We start from the raw sequence: 19,617 nt of genomic DNA, 5'->3' as shown, positions 1-19,617 counted from the left end.
TACTCCATTGACTACAACCCTCTGTTGCCTGTCACTCAGCCACTGCCTTACCCATTCAACAATATTGGAATCCAAACTCAAAGATTGTAGTTTGTTGATAAGCCTTCTATGTGCAACAGTGTCAAAAGCCTTACTGAAATCGAGGTAAGCAATGTCTACTGCACCACCCTGATCTATAATTTTAGTTACCCAATCAAAAAAATCAATAAGATTAGTTTGGCATGATCTCCCTGAAGTAAACCCATGTTGTCTCTGATCTTGAAATCCGTGTGTTTTTAGATGTTCAACAATCCTATCCTTTAACATGGTTTCCATCACTTTCCCCACTACTGAAGTTAGGCTTACTGGCCTATAGTTGCCCGACTCCTCCCTATTACCTTTCTTGTAAATGGGCATAACATTCGCTAACTTCCAATCTTCTGGGACTACTCCTGTTATCAATGATTGGTTAAATAAATCTGTTAATGGTTTTGCTAGTACACCACTAAGCTCTTTTAATAGCTTTGGGTGTATTCCATCAGGTCCCATTGACTTATTTGTCTTTACTTTTGACAGTTGAAATAGAACCTCTTCCTCTGTAAACTCACGTGTAATAAATGACTCATTTATCCTTTTTCTTAACTGAGGTCCCTTTCCTTCATTTTCATCTGTAAATACCGAACAAAAATATTCATTGAGGCAGTCAGCTAGACCTTTATCCTCATCTACATACCTTCCTTCTTTTGCTTTTAATCTAACTAATCCTTGTTTTACTTTTCTTTTCTCATTTATGTATCTAAAAAAGGTTTTGTCCCCCTTTTTTACTGACTGTGCTATTTTCTCTTCTGTGTGTGATTTGGAAGCTCTTATAACTTGCTTAGCCTCTTTCTGCCTAATCTTATAGGTCATTCTGTCTTCCTCACTCTGGGTTTTTTTATAATTACTAAATGCTAACTTTTTGTTTTTTACTATTTTTGCTACATCTGTGGAGTACCACAGTGGTTTCTTGATTTTTTTGCTTTTACTGACAAGCCTAATGCAATTTTCTGTTGCCTTCAGTAGTGCAACTTTTAAATAATCCCATTTCTTTTGGACTCCATTTAAATTGCTCCAGTCTGATAATGACTCCTTTACACATATTCTAATTTTGGAAAAGTCTGTTTTTCTAAAGTCTAAAACTTTTGTTTTTGTGTGGTGTGACTCAGTCACTGTTCTTTTATTAAACCACACTGACTGATGATCACTGGATCCTAAACTTTCACCTACAGTAATATCTGATACCAAATCTCCATTTGTTAACACTAAATCTAGTATGGCCTCTTTACGAGTTGGCTCCTCAACGACTTGTTTTAGAGACAATCCCAGTAGGGAGTTTAGAATATGTGTGCTCCTGGCACAAGTAGCTATTTTTGTTTTCCAATTTATATCAGGAAGATTAAAGTCACCCATGATGATAACTTCCCCCTTCATTGTCATTTTAGCTATTTCTTCAACTAGTAGATTATCTAACTCTTCAATTTGTCCTGGGGGCCTATACATCACACCTACACGAGTTACTGTGTGATTACCAAATTCTAACGTAACCCAAACTGACTCTATGTTCGCCTCACTAGCCTTTATTAGGCTAGATTTTATGCTATTCTTTACATACAGGGCCACCCCTCCCCCTTTCTTGCCTTCCCTGTCTTTTCTATATAAAGAGTACCCTGGTATTGCTATGTCCCAGTCATTTTTCTCATTATACCATGTCTCAGTAACAGCGACTAAATCTACACTATCAGTTGCCATTATTGCCACAAGTTCATGGATCTTATTCCCTAAACTGCGAGCATTTGTAGACATGACTCTAAGCTTATCATTTTTTAACACACTTGCTACAGGCACCTTCTGTCCTTGTTTTGGGGGACAATTGGATTGATGTTTTATCACCCTTTTGCCCCCCCCTCCTAGTTTAAATACATCCTAGCAAAACCTCTGAACTGATCACTGAGAACATTTGTTCCCTTTTGAGAAAGATGCGAACCATCTTTTTTGTACAGTTTATTTCCATTCCAAACAGAGCTACCATGAGCAATAAAGCCAAATCCTTGCTCCCGACACCATTCACCAAGCCACAAGTTAAAGTCCCTAATACGCATCCGCCTGTCATTCTGAGTGTTATGCACAGGCAGAACTTCAGAGAATGACAATGTGGAAGCAACCTGCCGTATATCATTGGCAAAAACACTAAAAACTTCCTTAACCTCTGAAACCTCATTGCAAGCCAAGTCATTTGTCCCTAAATGGACAAGTACATCCAATTCCCCTTCCTGCTTTGCTTGCTTAACAATATTACCGATACGTCTCCTGTCTCTGTGAGCAGTAGCTCCGGGAAGACACCTCACAAGACCACCATTGTCCATCTCCACACCTCTTATGATGGAATCCCCCACCAACAACTGCTTTCTATTAGGCCTCACCAAGCCTCTCTGCACAACACCACTAGCCTCAGTGCCTCTCTGCACAACACGACTAGCCTCAATGCCTCTCTTCACAACACCACTAGCCTCAGTGCCTCTCTTCACAACACCACTAGCCTCAGTGCATCTCTTCACAACACCACTAGCCTCAGTGCCTCTCTTCACAACACCACTAGCCTCAGTGCCTCTCTGCACAACACCACTAGCCTCAGTGCCTCTCTGCACAACACCACTAGCCTCAGTGCCTCTCTGCACAACACCACTAGCCTCAGTGCCTCTCTGCACAACACCACTAGCCTCAGTGCCTCTCTGCACAACACCACTAGCCTCAGTGCCTCTCTGCACAACACCACTAGCCTCAGTGCCTCTCTGCACAACACCACTAGCCTCAGTGCCTCTCTGCACAACACCACTAGCCTCAGTGCCTCTCTGCACAACACCACTAGCCTCAGTGCCTCTCTGCACAACACCACTAGCCTCAGTGCCTCTCTGCACAACACCACTAGCCTGCACAAATGAAGTCTTTCATGCTGTCGTGCCTGTTGAGGGACCCTCGTATAAAAAGGCTGAAGGAGAACGACCTGTACTGGGTGTCCACGCTACTAGACCCCCGGTATAAGTAGAAAGTGCCTGAAATGTTACTGATTTAAAGCAAGTCGGAAAGGATGCAGCAGTTCCAAAATAAATTAAAAAGTATGCTTTACACAGCGTATAAGGGTGATGTCACAGCACAACGGGAATCTAACAGGGGAAGAGGTGAAAGTCATCCTCCTCCTCCCACGACCACGCCGGCAAGGACAGGATGCTTTACAGACGTGTTGTTGATGGAGGACATGCGGAGCTTTTTAACTCCTACGCATCGCCACAGCCCTTCGGGGTCCACCCTCAGAGAACGACTTGACCGACAGGTAGCAGACTACCTCGCCTTAACTGCAGATATCGACACTCTGAGGAGCGATGAACCCCTTGACTACTGGGTGTGCAGGCTTGGCCTGTGGCCTCAGCTATCCCAATTTGCGATAGAACTTCTGGCCTGCCCCGCTTCAAGTGTCCTGTCAGAAAGGACCTTCAGGGCAGCAGAAGGTATTGTCACTGAGCAGAGAAGTCACCTAGGTCAAAAAGTCTAGATTACCTCACCTTTATTAAGATGAATGAGGGATGGATCCCGAAGGGACTGACAGTGGGCGATACATTCGACTAAAAAGGGGATGAGGGGGACGTAACAGGGATTAAACTGATAATAATAGTACTACTTAACACACCACTCCTATCTGGTGGCACATTACATTGCACGTGCAGTGCCCCAAATTTGAAGTAGGAGGACCGACCAAGCATCTTTTTCCATCTCCCGGTTCCTAAAATCGATGCCATATACACGTCCCCTGATAAGGGATGTAACAGGGATTAAACTGAAAAGAATAGTACTACTTAACACACCTTATAATAATGCAGAGAGAGGCAATGCAGAGAGAGGAGTCTGAAGAAGAGGAGTCAGAGGAGGAAGGTGGCTTTGAGGAGGTGGAAGACCAAACACAGCATGCGTCCCAGGGGGCTTGTTGTCACCTTTCGTTAACCCTTGGTGTTGTATGTGGCTGGGTGGAGGAAGAGACCTTCAATGACATCAGTGAGGACAAGGAACGGGACATGGCTAGCTTGGTATCCAACCTTGTGCAAATGGGGAGTTTGCGGTTGTGCAAATGGACTGTTTGCGGTTGTTTGCGGTGCGTTAAACGGGGAGTTTGGACTGTCACTGTGAAGCAGGCGTAACCCTTACACTACCTGATCGATACAACATCATACCTGATGTTTTAAAGCACGTTATTAGTGATGTACTGAACTGTTCGCTGGCGAATAGTTCCCGGCGAACTTAGCGTGTTCGCCACGGTAGGCGAACATATGCGATGTTTGGTCCGCCCCCTATTAATTTACTAATACTAAGTAAAAATTACCTGTGGCTGCTCACTGTTAAAAAAAAAAAAGGGGGGGGTCCTAAAAATCACAATAAGAGGGGGACCTATTGTCCCCCCTGGCCCCCACCCCTGAGCGGCGGGTGGGGGCCCTAAAAATAACAATTAGGGGGGATCTATTGTCCCCCCCAGCCCCCACCCCTGAGCGGCGGGTGGGGGCCCTAAAATTAACAATAAGGGGGGGACCTATTGTCCCCCCCGGCCCCCACCCCTGAGCGGTGGGTGGTGGCCCTAAAATTAACAATAATGGGGGGGACCTATTGTCCCCCCCCCCGGCCCCCACCCCTGAGCGGTGGGTGGGGGCCCTAAAATTAACAATAAGGGGGGGACCTATTGTCCCCCCCGGCCCCCACCCCTGAGCGGTGGGTGGGGGCCCTAAATACAAAGGGGGGTGCCCTTGTTAACCCTTCCCCCCCCAAAAAAATGATCTACCTACCTACCCCCCTCACCCTAAAAATAATGAGGGGGGGACCTTTAACTAAAACCCTGTAAAAAAAAATAGATAAAAACAACTTACCATTTGATGTTTTCTTTCTTCTACAATCTTCTTTTTTCAGCCCCAAAAAAGGCCAAAAAAAAAAACCATAATAACCGACACAATTAAAAAAAAACAAAACAAAAAAAAACGACCGCACAAAAAAATAATCCATCTTTACCCATGGAGGGCTCCGCGCAGACTGAGCTCTGCAGGGCGGGGGAAGGCTTATAAAGCCTTGCCACGCCCTGCAATTAGGCTAAGAACACTCTGATTGGCTGGTTTAAGCCAATCAGAGTGCTCTTTGTCATTTTACACAGCGTGGGAAAACTCCAAAGAACTTTCCCACGCGTGTAAAATGACACAGAGCACTGTGATTGGATGGCTTGAAATCCATCCAATCACATTGCTCTGTGTCATTTTACACAGCGTGGGAAAGATCAATTTTCCCACGCTGTGTAAAATGACACAGAGCACTGTGATTGGATGGATTTCAAGCCATCCAATCACAGTGCTCTGTGTCATTTTACACAGCGTGGGAAAGATCAATTTTCCCACGCTGTGTAAAATGACACAGAGCACTGTGATTGGATGGATTTCAAGCCATCCAATAACAGTGCTCTGTGTCATTTTACACGCGTGGGAAAGTTCTTTGGAATTTTCCCACGCTGTGTAAAATGACAAAGAGCACTCTGATTGGCTTAAACCAGCCAATCAGAGTGGTCTTAGCCTAATTGCAGGGCATGGCAAGGCTTTATAAGCCTTCCCCCGCCCTGCAGAGCTCAGTCTGCGCGGAGCCCTCCATGGGTGAAGATGGATTATTTTTTTGTGCGGTCGGTTTTTTTTTTCTTTTTTTTTAATTGCGTCGGTTATTATGGTTTTTTTTTGGCCTTTTTTGGGGCTGAAAAAAGAAGATTGTAGAAGAAAGAAAACATCAAATGGTAAGTTGTTTTTATCTATTTTTTTTTACAGGGTTTTAGTTAAAGGTCCCCCCCCCTCATTATTTTTAGGTTCAGGGGGGTAGGTAGGTAGATCATTTTTTTGGGGGGGTGGGTTAACAAGGGCACCCCCCCCCCCCTTTGTATTTAGGGCCCCCACAATAGGTTAATTTTAGGGCCCCCACCCACCGCTCAGGGGTGGGGGCCGGGGGGGGACAATAGGTCCCCCCCTTATTGTTAATTTTAGGGCCCCCACCCACCGCTCAGGGGTGGGGGCCGGGGGGGACAATAGGTCCCCCCCTTATTGTTAATTTTAGGGCCCCCACCCACCGCTCAGGGGTTGGGGCCGGGGGGGACAATAGGTCCCCCCCTTATTGTAAATTTTAGGGCCCCCACCCACCGCTCAGGGGTGGGGGCGGGGGGGGACAATAGGTCCCCCCTATTGTTAATTTTAGGGCCCCCACCCACCGCTCAGGGGTGGGGGCCAGGGGGGACAATAGGTCCCCCCCTTATTGTTAATTTTAGGGCCCCCACCCACCGCTCAGGGGTGGGGGCGGGGGGGACAATAGGTCCCCCCCTATTGTTAGTTTTAGGGCCCCCACCCACCGCTCAGGGGTGGGGGCCGGGGGGGACAATAGGTCCCCCCCTTATTGTTAATTTTAGGGCCCCCACCCACCGCTCAGGGGTGGGGGCCGGGGGGGGACAATAGGTCCCCCCTTATTGTTAATTTTAGGGCCCCCACCCACCGCTCAGGGGTGGGGGCCGGGGGGGGACAATAGGTCCCCCCTATTGTTAATTTTAGGGCCCCCACCCACCGCTCAGGGGTGGGGGCCGAGGGGGACAATAGGTCCCCCCCTTTGTTAATTTTAGGGCCCCCACCAGCCGCACAGGGGTGGGGGCCGGAGAGGGGGAGGACAGTAGGTCCCCCCCTCATTATCTTTATGGCCCCCACCCGCCGCCCAGGGGTGGGGGCCGGGGGGGGGGACAGTAGCCCCCCCTCATTATCATTATGGCCCCCACCCGCCGCACAGGGGTGGGGGCCGGGGGGCGGAGGACATTAAATGGACAAAAAATATATACTTTTGTTTTTGGGTATGAGGCCAGGATCTATTCTAGCAAGTTTTGGGTGACTTATCTAGATATTGATAACAAGTTATAGAACTGAGAAAAATTTAAAAAAAAACAAACAAAAAAAACCAACCTTTAAAACACTTCAGTCATACTCACTAATAATAACTCTTACCACAAAGTTCCACGCATGGAGAAAACACTTCTACCAGCTCAACAAAGTTAGATGAAGCCATCTTGAACCAACCTCCCTGATTTTTTGCTTAGCTTCTTATGCAATTATTATGTGAAGTATAATATCTCAACACAGAGAATATGCCTATATGAACCCATAAAAAGGCAGGGACCACTCTTGTTAAATTAGAAGTGGAGTTTTCTTCTAGCACCTGAAATATAGATTTATTTAGCGGGAGTAATGAGCCGGGGAGGTTAGAGAAACATTAGACTATACTTTAAGAAGGGGGTCAAACAGTTCTCCTGCTTAATAACCCATGCACTTATGTTCTATATCCATTAGCCCACCACCCCACTCTCAATCCTCTACCCATATAAACAAGCACGATGAAGGCTTATTTTATGGCTGAAACAAGTATGTGGGAACCAATAAAATATCATCTTGTATTTGAAGTTTGTGCTGGACTTTGATATTTTTCTTATAATGTTTAAGGAAAATGGATGGAAAAGATTTGGCTAAGATGGGCAAGATCCAGATTAATGGAATTAATTTAAAACTAAAAGTAGGTCTCCTGGGACAAAACGCGTAGGGTGAGATTTATATACTTCACTGTTCACTTTATTTATGTTTATGCCGACATCATCATCTCTAAAGGAAAGAAGGTTTCAAATTTACGTTTGCACCTTCACTTTTGATGATCCAGCTCCTCCAGATATTTAATTATGGGATTTTAATTATCTTTTATTGTGTAAGTGTGACCTAATAAAGCAGCTTGTTATATCTTTATACAGTGTTACACTTTTTCCACCATTTCTTTTACATGCAATTTTGATAATATAAGAAGACCGTGACCACCAGAATTTTAACAGTACACCAGATAAGCTCCTTTTAACTATACGCTTGTGAGTTCAACATTGAAATATATTGTCTCTAAGTGTATTACTCTACTACTCTATGTTTGGCCCTTGTTATTTTTGTAGATACATTTTTGTACAATTTTTATTTGAAGAATTTGAGGAATCCTTATGAATTCTACTATACCTTAATTAAAGGGTAAATATTAATTGTATTTGAGCACTGCACGTTAAAGGTTTGTGTGTTGTTTGTATATTATTTCCTAAAAGGTGAATAGTAATTGTAGTTAAGGAAGAAAGACTAGTTATATTTATATGTGAAAAGCTCATCTTGTCTTCTTTCTTAGTTTTGAGATGCTTCAGTAGTTACATAACCTCTGTGTGACCTTGAAAGAAACTTGGAGATGGGTGAGTAGGGTATAAGGTACAAGTGTGTTGCCAATGATTAAGCAGGTCCAAATTATATATTCCTTGGCCACCTTCTCATGTGTAATTAAAATGTTTTGGCAAGAGTTTTAGTAGTTGTAAGGAAACATAAGGAATAAGGATTAAAAACAATCTTCTTGCATAATAGTTCAGCTGATTTGATCTATGTGTGTACGAGATCAGCTTTGTTTTATCTCAATGTGACTTAAACTGACTGACATTGTCCATCAGTAGCAATCAAGTAACTTTGAAATTGACTCACTGTTGGCATTTTTTTCTTCTAAGTTGACTATGACACCTGACTATAAAAATCTCTGCTCCCAGTTGAGCCCAAGCTGGGCTTTTATTATAGACCACAAAATTCAGTGCTCAGTATAAAATACACAGTTAAACTATGAATACACAGAATTCTATTTCTTGAATATTACCTGAAGCAATGATTAGAATATTTCACACTAATGTATAAAATCTAAATTCTTCTTAATTGACGTTGGAATGTATTATTAGATAAATGTAAATTCCGTTTAAGGTTATTTTAATTCATTTTTCTATATGTTTTAATTTTACTTCAGCTTAACATATACTTCAAATTTGATAGTTCTACAGCTGTTGTTGCACTGAAACGCAATTGACCTTTAGTTAACATGTGAAACTGATATGCTAAGAATAGATAATAGGGCATGAAGTTCACAAATATCTGGTGAATTGCCTGGTAGATATTAATATAGTTAAAGTCAATTTTGTTATTAGACTTTAATTTTTCTGGCTTACATGCTGATTTTTAAATAAATGCACAGTTTCTACTGAAGAATGATGTTTTACCAACATATAAACATAAAAATATATTTGAATTGCATTGTTTGGTTGTTGTAGTGTAACATCAAGACACTTAACCCCTTCACTAGCAAAAAAGAAAAACAAGCCCCGAAATAAAGTATTTTGAGTGTCCTGTATAGTAATGTTTGTTTCAACATGCCGAGATAGCAAATTATTTGATAGATTCAAAAAAATTAACATTTTAATAAGACCGAAAAACAAGATATTTTTTTAATATACAGTGACATTACAGATATGAAAACAGTGCTGTAAAGAAATAAGATTTATTGATACTTCCCCACATGTTCTATAATCCTCCTCTCACATACACATTATCCCATATATACTCATATTGTGTGTGTGTGTATATATATATTTTGCGTAGATGCCTGTGTGTGTTTGTGAATGTGTATCTCTTTGTCTGTGATAATGTGTATCATTGTCTCTGGGAGTGTTTTTTGGGAGCTGGTTGCTATGTGTTTTGTGCATGGGCTCGTATTCTTGACGTCTGTGTAGGGATTTTTTGGTAAGGCTATAAGTTGTGTGTGACTATGTTTAAATTGGGGTAATTGTGTGTGAGAGTATGGTGGATGACTGTGTGCATGTATGGGTAGATGATTGTGTGTATGAAGATAACTGTTTTGGGGGTTGACTCTGTTTATATTGGGGTTGACTGTGTGTGACTCTTTTTTATATATAAATACATATCAACAAAACAAGTATGCAATGGCACTCACTTCTAGATGATAAAATTCCATCTATACTGTCTGGGTGTTCTAATACAAGCAATATATAATTCCACAAAGAAAAAAAAATATTGGCACAGGACTTGTTGCAAAAAACATGAACAGTGTATGTGAGGGGTGACTGTGTGTAAGGAGGTAACTGTTTGGATGGGGACTGTGTTTCTATTGATGGATACTGTGTGTGTTGGGGTGACAGAGGTGGAGGTGATGGAGGGTGTGAAGGTTTACTGTAGGAGTGTAAATGTGTGTGATCAGGTCATGTTTGTATCCACCATCCCACAGACACATTTTTAAATCATGGCCACTCTGTTTATACCCCCTTACATTGCTCATTTCATTCCCCATTGAACCACCCCATTTCCATACATACCTGCCCTCTGTGTTTCTTTCCTTCCTTCTATTTATTCCAATTTTTCATCAATTGAAATTTTTTTTAGTCAACCCCTTTTATATGGCTCCTTGCACCCCATTTAGCACCCCCCTTCTCCAACTGTCAATAAAATACCTACCTGACTCCTGGCTGCGGCTTCAGTTCCTGCTCTCCTCACTTCTCCAATATTGCTCGGTATCCTAGTGCTTCTGCTGGTGCTCGTGGGCAGTCTATAGATCCTACACCTCCCTGAAGTTCTCAGTATCTCAGTATGCGACATCCCTGGTGGCTTTTATAGCACCGGTGACATCACGGCCAGGCTACCTTTCTACTTAGGGTAGATTTTGCAAAGGAAGTTTGTCTGCAGAAAACGAATTTCGACTGCAATGTTAAAACTCATGTAAACACAATTTCTGTGTATGGATGTATACCCTGGCAATTGTGCACATGTCCCAACATGAAGGGGTTAAATGGAACTGCCTTGGTAACAGAGTGCAGCTTCACAAAGCAAATCAATTGTATTTTTTCTTAAAAAAAGGAAAGGTACCATGAAGCTACATTCGGAGAGATCCCCTCTGGTAAAATGCCCACTTAAAAAAATTAAAAATAAACTTCTATTTCTATTTCTATGCCCATTAAATATTTGCTCAAAATCATTTGAGAATTCTGGCAACTTTAAGCGAAACCTAAATGTGCACCATAATAAAATGTTCTTTCTGTGCCTAATGTTTATGTAATACACGTATTACATAGATAATGGTAAATTTAAAAATAAATATACACGGCTAAATTAGTCTTTCACCCAATAGAGCCACGTACCCCACATGCTTGGTAAGAGTAAAAAAGTACTTTCATCCAAACACTTACCGTGGTTGTCTTTATTCGCCCACCCGGCTGCGTACAGGTCCAACCTGCTTTATTTGTTAGTAAATCACAGCCTTCTCCTTCTAAACATGGAAGCATTTCACACCACTGTTTTGTTTTTATAATACGTGCTGTAGAAAGAGATAAAAAAAATCAATATGATATAAATGGTGGAGCTGGTGATATATATAAATACAGAGCAACAAAACAAGTATGCAATGGCACTCATTTCCCTATACAATGCCTGGGTGTTCTAATATAAGCAATATAAAATTACACAAAGTAAAAAAATATTGGCACTCACAGGACTTGTTGCAAAAAAGTGAACAATGTGTTTATTCCAATACAAATAAATAGCAGTTAAGTCAATGTTTCGGAACTCATCGGACTTGAGAAAGAAAGGACACAACAAAGTTTGCAACGCTGACTAACCTGCTCCTGTTTGTACTGTATAAATATTTATTTTCAAGAAGTCCTGTGAGCAGTGGCATAGCAATAGGGGGTGGGGTGCGGTCCGTCCCCGGGCGGCACTTATTTAGGGGCGAAAAGTTCCAGACAGAAAAATAATTCCTCCTCACGCTATGCATGAGGACTTCCAGCTTCACCGGAATCCTATTAGGAAAGCATTGAATAATGCTCTCTTATGGAGAAATCCTAATGCAAGCGCAGCCTTTGCCGCGCATGGGCATTAGGTCTCCCCCGCCGGCTGACGAGGGACAACATCGCTGGATTCAGGTAAGTGCTTGAAGGGGTTTTAACCCCTTCAGCAATGTGGGGGGAGGAGGGCGAGAGGGAGGAACTATCATTTATTTTATGCAACGGAATTGTTTAATATAATAAATACTAATTTTATAAATAAATACATTTTATATATAAACACACTGAGTTGATTGAGTCAGCAGAATAACACGAATAACATATTACCTACTACAATGACAAAAGAATGGTGGGTGAATCATGTCACATTTATTTATTTTTTGCAACGGAACTGTTACATCTAAAAAATACTACCGTATATACTCGAGTATAAGCCGAGTTTTTCAGCACATTTTTTGTGCTGAAAAACCCCAACTCGGCTTATACTCGAGTCAATAGTCTGTATTATGGCAATTTACATTGCCATTATACAGACAGGGGCTGTGGGGGCTGTGAGAGAGCGTTACTTACCTCTCCTGCAGCTCCTGTCAGCTCCCTCCTCCTCTGCGCCGTCCGTTCAGCACCTCGGTCAGCTCCCAGTGTAAGTCTCGCGAGAGCCGCGGCTCTCGCGAGACTTACAGTGTGAGCTGACAGAAGAGCTGACCGGACGGCGCGGAGGAGGAGGGAGCTGACAGGAGCTGCAGGAGAGGTAAGTAACGCTCTCTCACAGCCCCCACAGCCCCCACTGAACTGCCAATGCTGGACCACCAGGAAAGGAAAGCCCCCCTCCCTGCCATATATCAAGCAGGGAGGGGGGACGAAAAAAATATATGTTAATAATAATAATAATTAAATTAAATAATAATAAAAAAATAATAATAATGAAATTAAATAAAAATAATAATAAATAATAATAAAAAAAATTAAAATAAAAAAAATAAATAAAAAAAAATTGCCCACCCCCCACCAAGGCTCTGCAACACACACACGCACACATACACACACGCACACATACACACACACACTGCATTCATACACACACTGCATTCATACACACACACACTGCATTCATACACACACACACTGCACTCATACACACACGCTGCACTCATACACACACGCTGCACTCATACACACACGCTGCACTCATACACACACTGCATTCATACACACACACACTGCATTCATTATACACACACTGCATTCATTATACACACACTGTAAATAAATATTCAATTAATATATTTTTTTAGGATCTAATTTTATTTAGAAATTTACCAGTAGCTGCTGCATTTCCCACCCTAGTCTTATACTCGAGTCAATAAGTTTTCCCAGTTTTTTGGGGTAAAATTAGGGGCCTCGGCTTATATTCGGGTCGGCTTATACTCGAGTATATACGGTAATTTTGTATCTTTTTGTTTATTTGATTGCAATTACCAAGCCACTGTGTACATAGATAACTTGTTAGTAAACTCTTACCCTGCCAACCCTAATCTGTAAAAAATATATTCTATGTATACATTTCTATTACATGGAATGGGTTATCCCTCCAGTGTAGCTCATTAGCCAGCAGAGAAAACAAATTAAGCCAGTTCTCAACTGAGTCCCTCAACCTCATGCAGAGGAACTATAGAAATTCACCACATTTCACACTATACATAAGCCAGTATGGCTCAATGTGCAGGAATAGTTGGGTAAATAATGAAAAAGTTCAGGGCATTCAGCGGCGCATGTTTTGAACTCAATATATCTGATTTTTCTATTTTACTTCATCTAGTAATATCGCATTTAGCAAAGGAGGCCGAATGCATTGCACATATTTCTCCTTAACGTTTAAAGTATGTTCTAAAACTAATATTTATACTTATTTTCAAATAACTATGAACTTTTATGTTTAAAATATCTTCAAAGGGTGAACTAATACCCCCAATTAAGGAAATATATCATTGGAGCTGATTATAATTGTTTAAGTATTTATAAAAAGCAATTTGCATGTTCAAAGAAAATGCAATGATTTTATGAGCAAAAAAAAAATAATTAGGGAAGGGGTTACGTTATATGTTTACTGCCCTCGTAAAAAGAATGTATAGAAACCATGGAGAAGGGAAGTAGGAACACTCATATTTACATCAATTTATGAGTAAGTGACAACAATGAAAAATAGAAACATTAAAGCTTTTAATCTTATAATACATATCAGTAGCTTTGTATATACAGATTAATTGTGGATTTGCAGATTGTTTTATTTAAGAAAATGTTCTTACTATGCAACTTACAGCAGAGTCTTGTCGTCTGAAAGTTTATTTAATGTGCCATGCTAAAATGATCACAATAAAAAAAAATGGAAATGTAGATAAAATGTTTTGTCTATGCTGACAATGTGTGCTATGAATCGTAGTATCGCCTTGTTTGTAAACCATCACAGAACATAATATGTTTTATAAATTATTAGAATGGCTGCATTCCACATAGTCACTACTTTCCAGGGTCTCTTTTGGATAGATAGTTACTATCTGAGCCTTAAAGGCTGTCTCTTTTTCCTACCTCTCTGTCTCTCTTTTCTAGGTAGTCAGACCATTTTCCATATCTAAGAGCTCCGTAGCAGTAAACTATCTTTTAAAAAAGGATAACGATGGGGAAAATTAATTTTTAATTTAGTGCCGCACCTTTTTGCACTTAATCTATGGGTTATAAACAATATTAACAGCTGGTAATTCCCCAACCCTAGAATTACAGCAGCATGGCCTTTGTCATTGTCAGTGGGGCTGAGAACCACATGAAACGCACCTGATGATATGGATTGACCAAATGATTGGGTAAGAGCTGGCAAAACAATGTGTCACCTAACTATTGTTACACTTTGTTTAGCTGCTGATCCTACAGGCCATGGGGTATTAATATCAAATATGTGGAGTGAATAGGGGCATTTGGGGCATGTTTTCATAGTATTCTAGTCCATTCCCACTTTTCTATTTAAAAGAACACTCCACAGGCAACGTAAATAAAAAAAAAATAGAAATTTAATAAATCAAAATCACAATTTTGTACATATAACCTCCAATGAAAACATGCATTTAATTATACATATGTTTCATTAGGGGCATATCTAAAAACAGCTTGCAAAAGTCACATGTCTCTTGTCTGCAGCCTTCACAAGCCGTCTGTGGGTGTCCAATCACAGACTTCCCAATACAGCTCAATGAAAAGTCATTGCAAGGCAGGTGCCATCTTGGTGTTTTTTATTTAAGATAATTACATCACCCAATATTTGCATTTCAGGTGAAAATATCATGGCATATCAACCCATAATCATCAATGACCACATGCTATTTTAGAATTAAAGTGTTCCATTTAGAAAAACCTCTGAAACATTTACTTCATAACAAATGGGCTTTTAACAGGTGGACTCTCTGTAAGCAACCTTCACAATAATCAGTTGTTTAGAGATTGTACTCATTGATCACACGAATGGAGAAATAATGGTAACCATTTGTACCTGACAAAATTAGACCAATCGTAATTTTTTTTATTTATTCAGTAAACTTTAATCATGAACAATTTACATGAGAACTGTAGATGTGAAGACAGAGTAGCTGAGATGAAAAATGTCTTCAGCTATTTTTCTGGTTCAGCCTAAAACTTTTTCTTCCCTTGTCAGTTATCCACAGTTTGAGGTATAGTGAATAAATGTCTACACCAACATCACAAACCAACCTTTACCTCAACTAAACTGAATTCATGGCACCTAACCAATTCCATTAATCCCATATAAACTAAGACCAGTCAGCATGGCAATTCAGGATTGATTCAATGATTGATTGATGTGTTTATTGAAAAAGTCACATTCTTTTTTTATTTTAACTCCACGTCGCAGCCTCAAGGCCCAGCTTTGGCCATTTATAATTATGTAAGGATGGAGTTAGCTTGCTTACATGCTTTTTCATTGTCACATAGCATATTTAAGTGTCATTGTGATACATAATTAGGATAAGTTGTTTTTGTAGGTTCAGTCAACCTACCCTAAAGGATTATTCTTGTATCGAGGGAAGATTAATTGCTTTCATAAAGATTGATAATTATTCTTCTGTAGACATGGTTGGTTTGAGAACATTTTTTTTTTTTTTTTTTTTTTTTAACAAGCTGTCAAATAGCAAAGGCGTGAACATTGTTAATAATATTTTTAGGACTATTGAGGCACCAGAAACCACCCTATTGGATCTTCATTGTAAAGATGTTCATAAAGCAAAAACCTCTTGTTTGTTCCTTTGGGTTTACTGTGCTGATTTTTTTTTTTTTTTTTTTTAAATGAGAACACATTCATACAAGTTTATTATAACAATATGATTTTGATTAATTGTAATTACAGAATATATTTTTTAGCAGAGCTACTAATTGCTGTTAACTGAGAATTCTAGGGTAGAGTTAACTCTTTCTTTTCTAATGTATTGTATAGATGCAAAAAGTAAAAATAATAATGAAACAAAAAATTTTTTTTGGTATGTGTGGTATCTGTTTAACAGTAGCATGCTTTAATCTTTTGTTATCGGTTTGTTCAATATTGTCTTTGTGCTTGTTTTATACGTCAGGCCTAAAAAAAATGCTTAGAATAATGGTTTCCGGAATAACTAGATATTAAAGAGTTAAATTGGATGAGGTTGCTTAATGCTGATCAACGTTCCATATGGCAGCAGATTTTACTTGAGTCCGTTAACCATCTTGCTATCTACTTAAGCTGGTGTTGTCAAAATACGTGTGTTGGATTGCTGGGAATACTGCGTTTCCTGATCATTCATCCATGCAGTCACCAACTGCCATATCCATGGTAAATCTCCCAAGAGGAATTCAGCATATTTTTTTTTATAGTAAAAAGTGAGATAAACTCTGTCCGACAGCCATAAATTTGAGCAGGCTTAGACGTCTAGGAAGATGTGAGTGATTAAAATACAGACTGAAAATATATATATCAAAAAAATTCTCCTGAAACCCTACCGGCAATATCTGAGCCAAGAATTAAGATTGTATGAAATTGAACTGAAAGTAGCAAGACAAAAACTGATTGGCTGGGTGGTGTTGTTTTTTTTTTTAATGAAGGGAATTAAACATTGCGTTTCTCTCTGGTTTAAATATATATTACATTTACTACACTACCTCATAGGGAATTCCAAAACAGCACAAATTAATCGATGTCATTCTCTATGCAGCAGAGATTGCTAAGGAGTGAATTTAGTAATTAGACTCTGATAGCCCTGACCCTAAGGATTTGTTTAATTTACTGTGTAACAAAGAAACATTACTTAATATCATTTTGCACTGACTGTGCATATGCTACCCTTTGTGTTTTTATTTGCCTTGTGTGTGGTGACCAGTCACAATGAATGTTAAGCATTTTATTTGTGTGTTTAACCCCTTACAAGCTACACAGCTGGGTGTACCTATCCTGCAACGCTGTACAAAAGATAAACCAAGAGAACCAATTAATTCTGACAATACACGTTTGACATATGAGAACAGTGTGTGAAGAGGGCCCTGACCAAACTAGCCTACAATCAAAAAACATAAACACAACAAAGGTTCATTATAAAAACTAGACGGATGGATCAATAATAGAAAAAGCAAAATGGAAATATTTTCAAACTCGTTTATATTTCAAAGTTAGCTCTTTTGATCTACAGTTTAGAATTTCCTTAACATCTTTCTGTAATTCTCAGTGAGTAATCTCACACCACACCCCCAACATTGGCTTCACGAGAAGTGAGAGACACTGGTGAGAGGGTGGCTAGGGGGTGGACCAGTGACGTGATTGTGTCGCTGGCTCTGCCCAAATTGGCGTACATGCCCATAAAGGGGGCTGGTCCACCAAAATAACTGGCAGGTCAGCCTGGCATGAAGGTATGCTAGGCTGCTTGCCAATCAATTAGGTCAGTCCGCTAAGGACAGACCATGCAGGGAGCACTATGTCAGGCTTAGCTCAGTGCAAAAGCTTTCAGCTGATGTGGAGGTGGCAATGGGTGCCCAGCAGCCCCTAGGTAGGTTAGCAAACCATTATTAAAGTGGTCGATTACTTGCTGTAGTAGCATCAGGAGACTTCCATCACCACAACCTCTACAGCGAAGTTTAGTGATTACGGTGCTTTGAGTGTTCCTTTAATGGATTTATTTCTAGGTTTTCATGTTACGAGGATAAATTCACTTTGCATTACAAATTGCATTCACTACGGATATTCTGATTATGTGTCTGTGTAAATCACCTCATATTCATGTCCTTTTACATAACGTGGCAATGGAATTTGGTCCAAAGATTACATTTGATATTATTATTAAAGGTCATACAAAAAGCATTCTGCTTTCCGGCCTAATCATTATAGTTGGCTACTTGACTCTAAAATTAAACTTTTTAAACATGACACTGTGTTGCAACTACACATAATAAGGAAAAAATAAAAAATAAAAATGGAACTTGGTGTAGGCACAGCAGCCATTAAAGCATCTTAGTATCTTTTGTATGACTCTCCAAGAATGCCATTCAAAATAAGCAAATAAGCACAGGCATACACTGTTTCATATTGTAAACCCACATTCCGGTAGGCTTATTATTATATTTAAAGCACCAACAAATTCCGTAGCACTGTACAATGGGTGGACTAACAGAGAAGTATTTGTAACAAGTCAAGTTGGAAATGTGGAAACAGAGGGTGTTGAGGGCCCTGCTCAAAGAGGGAATGTAGACTATCTTTGCATCTACCAGGAGCTTAATAACTGTTTTGTATTTGAATACCTTTCTTGGGGTTTGCACAGTTATACATTTTGTGGCTCATCAACAAGGTGCTTGGATTTAAACATCTAACAGCATGAAGCTATTATCAAAAATTGTATTGAGATCCAAAAATGTAAAAGAAATAGAATTTTATGGAAAATCAAATATACTGCTTGCACATTGCAGCTCCAAATGCTGGGAATGTTACAGTTGAGGCCAAAGTTTTTTTTTTTTTTAGTCTGAAGACTATGCTTTTAGTAAAAAGGTGAATCCCTGACAATTTGTACTTATATGTGTGCAAGACCTTAAAAGCCCACCCTTCACTAGTTGTTGAGCCATACCTCCTATCTGGCCTCGTTTAGCCAGAGAGACAATAATTCTCTGTAGGACTGGACATGGCTATTCGTAGTCATTTGTGTTTTGAATCTGGCATTTCACAAAGTTCACAGTTTTGTTTTTAAACACAGAGAATAATAGCATGAAAATGTATTTTGTCATTGGTGTTACGTATACAGTGCTTAGCCCAACGACTTCCTAAAACAAAACAGTATTTCCCTATTCATTGAACATATTCAGTTTATTCATTGAAGATCAAACTGCTAATCTTTCTTTGACTAAAAAAACTATCAAACAAGCAAAAATGTTGGATGTGGAGAAATATTTAGAGGATATTAGGGTTCAAATGACCGATTAACACAGTTGTCTATTTTGCTTATCCTCAGTGGCTAGGATCACTACTTTGCTAGAAAATTAAAAGAACAAAATAGTTTGAGAATATAAACATCTATTACTTATGATGTAGTTTTTATTTAATGGAATTCATGCTACCTCGCTATATGAAGCTGTAAAGCATCATGGGAGTTGTAGCTCGACAACATCTGGGGATCTACCTATTGGGAACCCCTGATTTAGGATAATCTATGGTTAATGCATGATTTAGCTATTTGACATTGTTTATCAGTTTATGACATACTATTTAATAGCAATTATTATAGTTAAATGATTCCCATATATGTAATACTATACAAGTAATGGCACACTGCACAATGTATCAATTTAGTAATGCAGTCTGGAAAATTGTGATACCATTT

The 19,617-nt window shown here is 39.8% G+C and overlaps 1 protein-coding gene across 2 annotated transcripts in view; it reads right to left on the bottom strand.

The window, feature by feature from the left end:
- TAFA5 (TAFA chemokine like family member 5) overlaps positions 1 to 19,617 on the bottom strand; it is a 516,415-nt gene that overhangs the window by 108,288 nt on the left and 388,510 nt on the right. For both annotated transcript variants that reach the window (XM_063446792.1, XM_063446793.1), the window contains exon 3: positions 11,141 to 11,268. In XM_063446792.1, the coding sequence (XP_063302862.1) occupies positions 11,141 to 11,268 (128 nt within the window). The remainder of the gene's footprint in view (positions 1 to 11,140; positions 11,269 to 19,617) is intronic.

The sequence above is a fragment of the Pelobates fuscus genome, chromosome 3 (genome assembly GCF_036172605.1).
Source record: "Pelobates fuscus isolate aPelFus1 chromosome 3, aPelFus1.pri, whole genome shotgun sequence".
NCBI classification, from domain to species: Eukaryota; Metazoa; Chordata; class Amphibia; order Anura; family Pelobatidae; genus Pelobates; species Pelobates fuscus.
Note: the sequence above shows the minus strand (reverse complement) of the source record. Positions and strands in the feature narration are given on the sequence as shown.